At 35.9% G+C, this 3,758-nt stretch overlaps 1 protein-coding gene across 1 annotated transcript; it reads left to right on the top strand.

Annotated features, from left to right (window-relative positions):
• Positions 1-1,330: 1,330 nt before the first annotated feature.
• On the top strand, positions 1,331-2,311 carry LOC144289335 (olfactory receptor-like protein OLF4). Its single transcript, XM_077857487.1, has one exon. It carries the CDS (start codon positions 1,331-1,333, stop codon positions 2,309-2,311), a length of 981 nt encoding a protein of 326 aa, XP_077713613.1.
• Positions 2,312-3,758: the final 1,447 nt, after the last annotated feature.

The raw sequence follows: 3,758 nt of genomic DNA, 5'->3' as shown, positions 1-3,758 counted from the left end.
CACTCATCTCCCAACCCACCTCCCCTGGCAACCATCAGTTTATTCTCCATTTTGAAGAGTATGGGTTTTTGTTTTTTTATTTTTTTGTTGTTGTTCATTTGTTTTCTTTCTTAAATTCCATATATGAATACATACATATGGCATTTGTCTTTCTCTGAGTGACTTCTTTCACTTCTTTCACTCTAGATTCACCCATGTTTTTGCAAATGGCAAAATATCATTTGTACCTGTTGATACCCTTTCTCTACCCTGAAAAATACCCTTCTGGCAAATATCAGTTTGCTCTCTGAATTTAAGTGTCTATTTTTCTGTTTGTTTGTTCAATTGTTCTGTTTTTAGATTCCGCATATAAGTGATGTCATATGGTATTTGTCTCTCGCTGACCTATTTCACTTACTATAGCATCCTCTAGATCCACCTATGTTGTTGCAAATGGCAAGACCTCATTCTTTTTTATGACTGAGTAATATTGCATTGTATATATATGTACACAAAAAAATCTTATCCATTTATCTATTGATGGACACTTGGGCTATTTCCATGTCTTGGCTATTGTAAACAATGTTGCAATAAATGTGGGGTACATATATATTTTCAATTTAGTGTTTTTGTCTTCTTTGGGGAGTGGAATTACTTGATAATGTGATATTTGTTTTTTTAATTTTTTAGAAACATCCATACTTTTTCCACAGTAACTGTACCAGTTTGCATTTCTACCAACCATGCACAAAGTTTCCCCTTTCTCCATATCCTCAATAACACTTATTACTTCTTGTCATTTATACTAGCCATTCTGACTGGTGTGAGGTGATAGTCTTATTGTTTTGGATGTCACATACCTGTAATTATTTTATTTCCTATTCATATTATTCACTGTATGTAGAAATGCAACTGATTATTTGATGGTTGCCTTCGTATGCAGTTACTTGGCTGAATTAACTTATTAGTCCTATTAGTGCTTGTATGACATCTTTAGGATTTTCTACCCATAATATCACACAGTCTGCATACATAATGATCTCTTCCTTTCCAGTTTTTTTGCCTTTTATTTCTTTTACTTTCTTTAATTGTTCTGGCTAGAACTTCCAGTGTTATGTTGAGTAGAAGTTGTGAAATCAGACATTCATTTTGTGTTCCTGGTTGTACAAGAAAAATGTTCACCCTCTCTATTAAGTATCATGCTTGCTGTGGGTTTTTCATAAATGGCTTTATGTTGAGACAGTTTCCTTCTATTCCTGGTACTTAGTGTTTTTATCACGTTCTATAAACAAACATAAAAATTAACTTCTTGATGCAAAATATTAACAATAATGTATCTTCCAGGTTAGTAATGCATGATTGTGTCATGTTTTTCTCTTATTTTGGTAGTCTTGTCCACTACATGGAACTAGAGAATGATACACGAATTCCAGAATTTCTCCTTCTGGGATTTTCAGAGGAACCAAAATTGCAGCCCTTCCTCTTTGGGCTGTTCCTGTCCATGTACCTGGTCACCATACTTGGGAACCTGCTCCTCATCCTGGCTGTCAGCTCTGACTCTCACCTCCACACCCCCATGTACTTCTTCCTTGCCAATCTGTCCTTTGTAGACATCTGTTTCACCTGTACCACCATCCCAAAGATGCTGGTAAATATACAAACACAAAGAAAAGTCATAACTTATGAGAGCTGCATCATACAGATGTACTTTTTCATACTTTTTGCAGGTATAGACAATTTCCTCCTGACTGTGATGGCCTATGATCGCTACATGGCCATCTGCTACCCCCTGCACTACATGGTCATCATGAACCCTCAGCTCTGTTCACTACTACTACTGGTATCCTGGATCATGAGTGCCTTGCATTCTTTGTTACAAACCTTAATGGTGTTGCGACTGTCCTTCTGTACACATTTCCAAATCCCCCACTTTTTCTGTGAACTCAATCAGATGATCCAACTTGCCTGTTCTGACACCTTTCTTAATAACATGATGTTGTATTTTGCAGCTATATTGCTGGGGGTTGCTCCCCTGGTTGGAGTCCTTTACTCTTATTTCAAGATAGTTTCCTCTATACGTGGGATCTCATCAGCTCACAGCAAGTATAAAGCATTTTCCACCTGTGCTTCTCACCTCTCGGTTGTCTCCTTATTTTATTGTACAAGCCTAGGAGTGTACCTTAGCTCTGCTGCTCCCCAGAGCACCCACACAAGTTCAGTGGCCTCAGTGATGTACACAGTGGTCACCCCCATGCTGAACCCCTTCATCTACAGCCTCAGGAACAAAGACATAAAGGGAGCTCTAAATGTATTTTTCAGAGGGAAGCCATAAAAGAACCATTTTTCAACAAGTGTCTATGATTGCAGGCTTAATACCTAATAGCTAGAAATTGTGATACTGCAATCAAATCATGAAAGAACTTAATCCCTCTATTTATATCCTGGAGTTTCAATGTTTCTAAATTTCAACTGCTTTATTGGATATAATAAGTTCCTTTGTTGAACTTTCTGGTCCTACTGGTAATGAGCAATTTCCCTTTTGTTTTCTTAATTTCCAAAGTGAGTACCAACCTTCAATCAGAAAGAATTGGAGATATAAATTTGCCTCATTTACTGATGAATTGTCCTAGTTTAATAAAATAAAGTACATTTGGCAACTGAGACCATTTCTATAATTTTATTGTAGAGGAAATTTTGAGATCACACTTTATCATTCTGAATATGCCATTCCTTTCTACACTACTATCTTAAATGCTCTTCTTGATAATATAGACTTTAATCCACTAGTTTGTTTGTAGCTAGTCATGAGGTTTATGGTCCTTATTAGGATCCCATTCTCTTATCAGTTCAGCATCCACAGTATCCCTGGCACTGAACAGTAAGGCAAGAACTGCTTTTGAAAAACACCTTCCAAGTATAATCTACAGAAAGAGAAATTTGCATAAGCCATTTGACTTAGCATGAGTTCAGTATCAGGAAGACCCAAAAAGGCATGAAGTAAAATTTTCTATCACAGGATATTTTATTGTGGAAGATGTGTTTTTGGTGATGAATGTATAATCATTGAAGTGTGGAATATATGGTGTCCATTAAAGGATTTTATTAATTAGAATGAAGAATTTAATGGCAGATTTTGTATCCTTTAATTGGATGATTTTGCTGTTTTTCTTTGAAAATTTCAAGCCCTGTCTACAAATATGACTCCTTCCATTACCTTAAGCCTAAAATCTCCCCTTTTGAAAATGTTATCATAAATGCTATAGTGTGAGTGAACAATAAATGTATTCACTCTGTCATTAATCTACATTTTTTATGTTCTAAACTCTCTTCAATCCTATGATCAAAGGATGACTCAGACAAGAGCTGGAATTCCTACCCAGTAATGCTATGGATATGGAAACGTGTGACTGAGGTTACCACAAGTTATTCCTGCAAAAACACAGAGGCCTTTTCAACCTCTACCAGTTATCTGGAAGGGAATCTCCATAGTAGTCACTTTTTAGTACAGTTATCTGAAATAAGTATGAACAGCCAGGCCATTATGCATACTCCTTTCAAATATCAGAAGAAATATAAAAATGAGAATCATTGATTATTCTTAATATTTTCAGTTCTGTTTACATTGATTATTGTATCAGTCAGCTATTGCTGTGTAACAAGTCATGCCAAAGGTAAAGAATATAAGATAATTTTTTTTAAATCACATGTTGGAGAAATCTGGTTTCTGCTGGTATCCTCAGCAGAGTGTATCAATGGAGTGTATCACATTTATTGAACTG

Source organism: Canis aureus, chromosome 19 (assembly GCF_053574225.1).
Source record: "Canis aureus isolate CA01 chromosome 19, VMU_Caureus_v.1.0, whole genome shotgun sequence".
NCBI lineage: Eukaryota > Metazoa > Chordata > Mammalia > Carnivora > Canidae > Canis > Canis aureus.
Note: the sequence above shows the minus strand (reverse complement) of the source record. Positions and strands in the feature narration are given on the sequence as shown.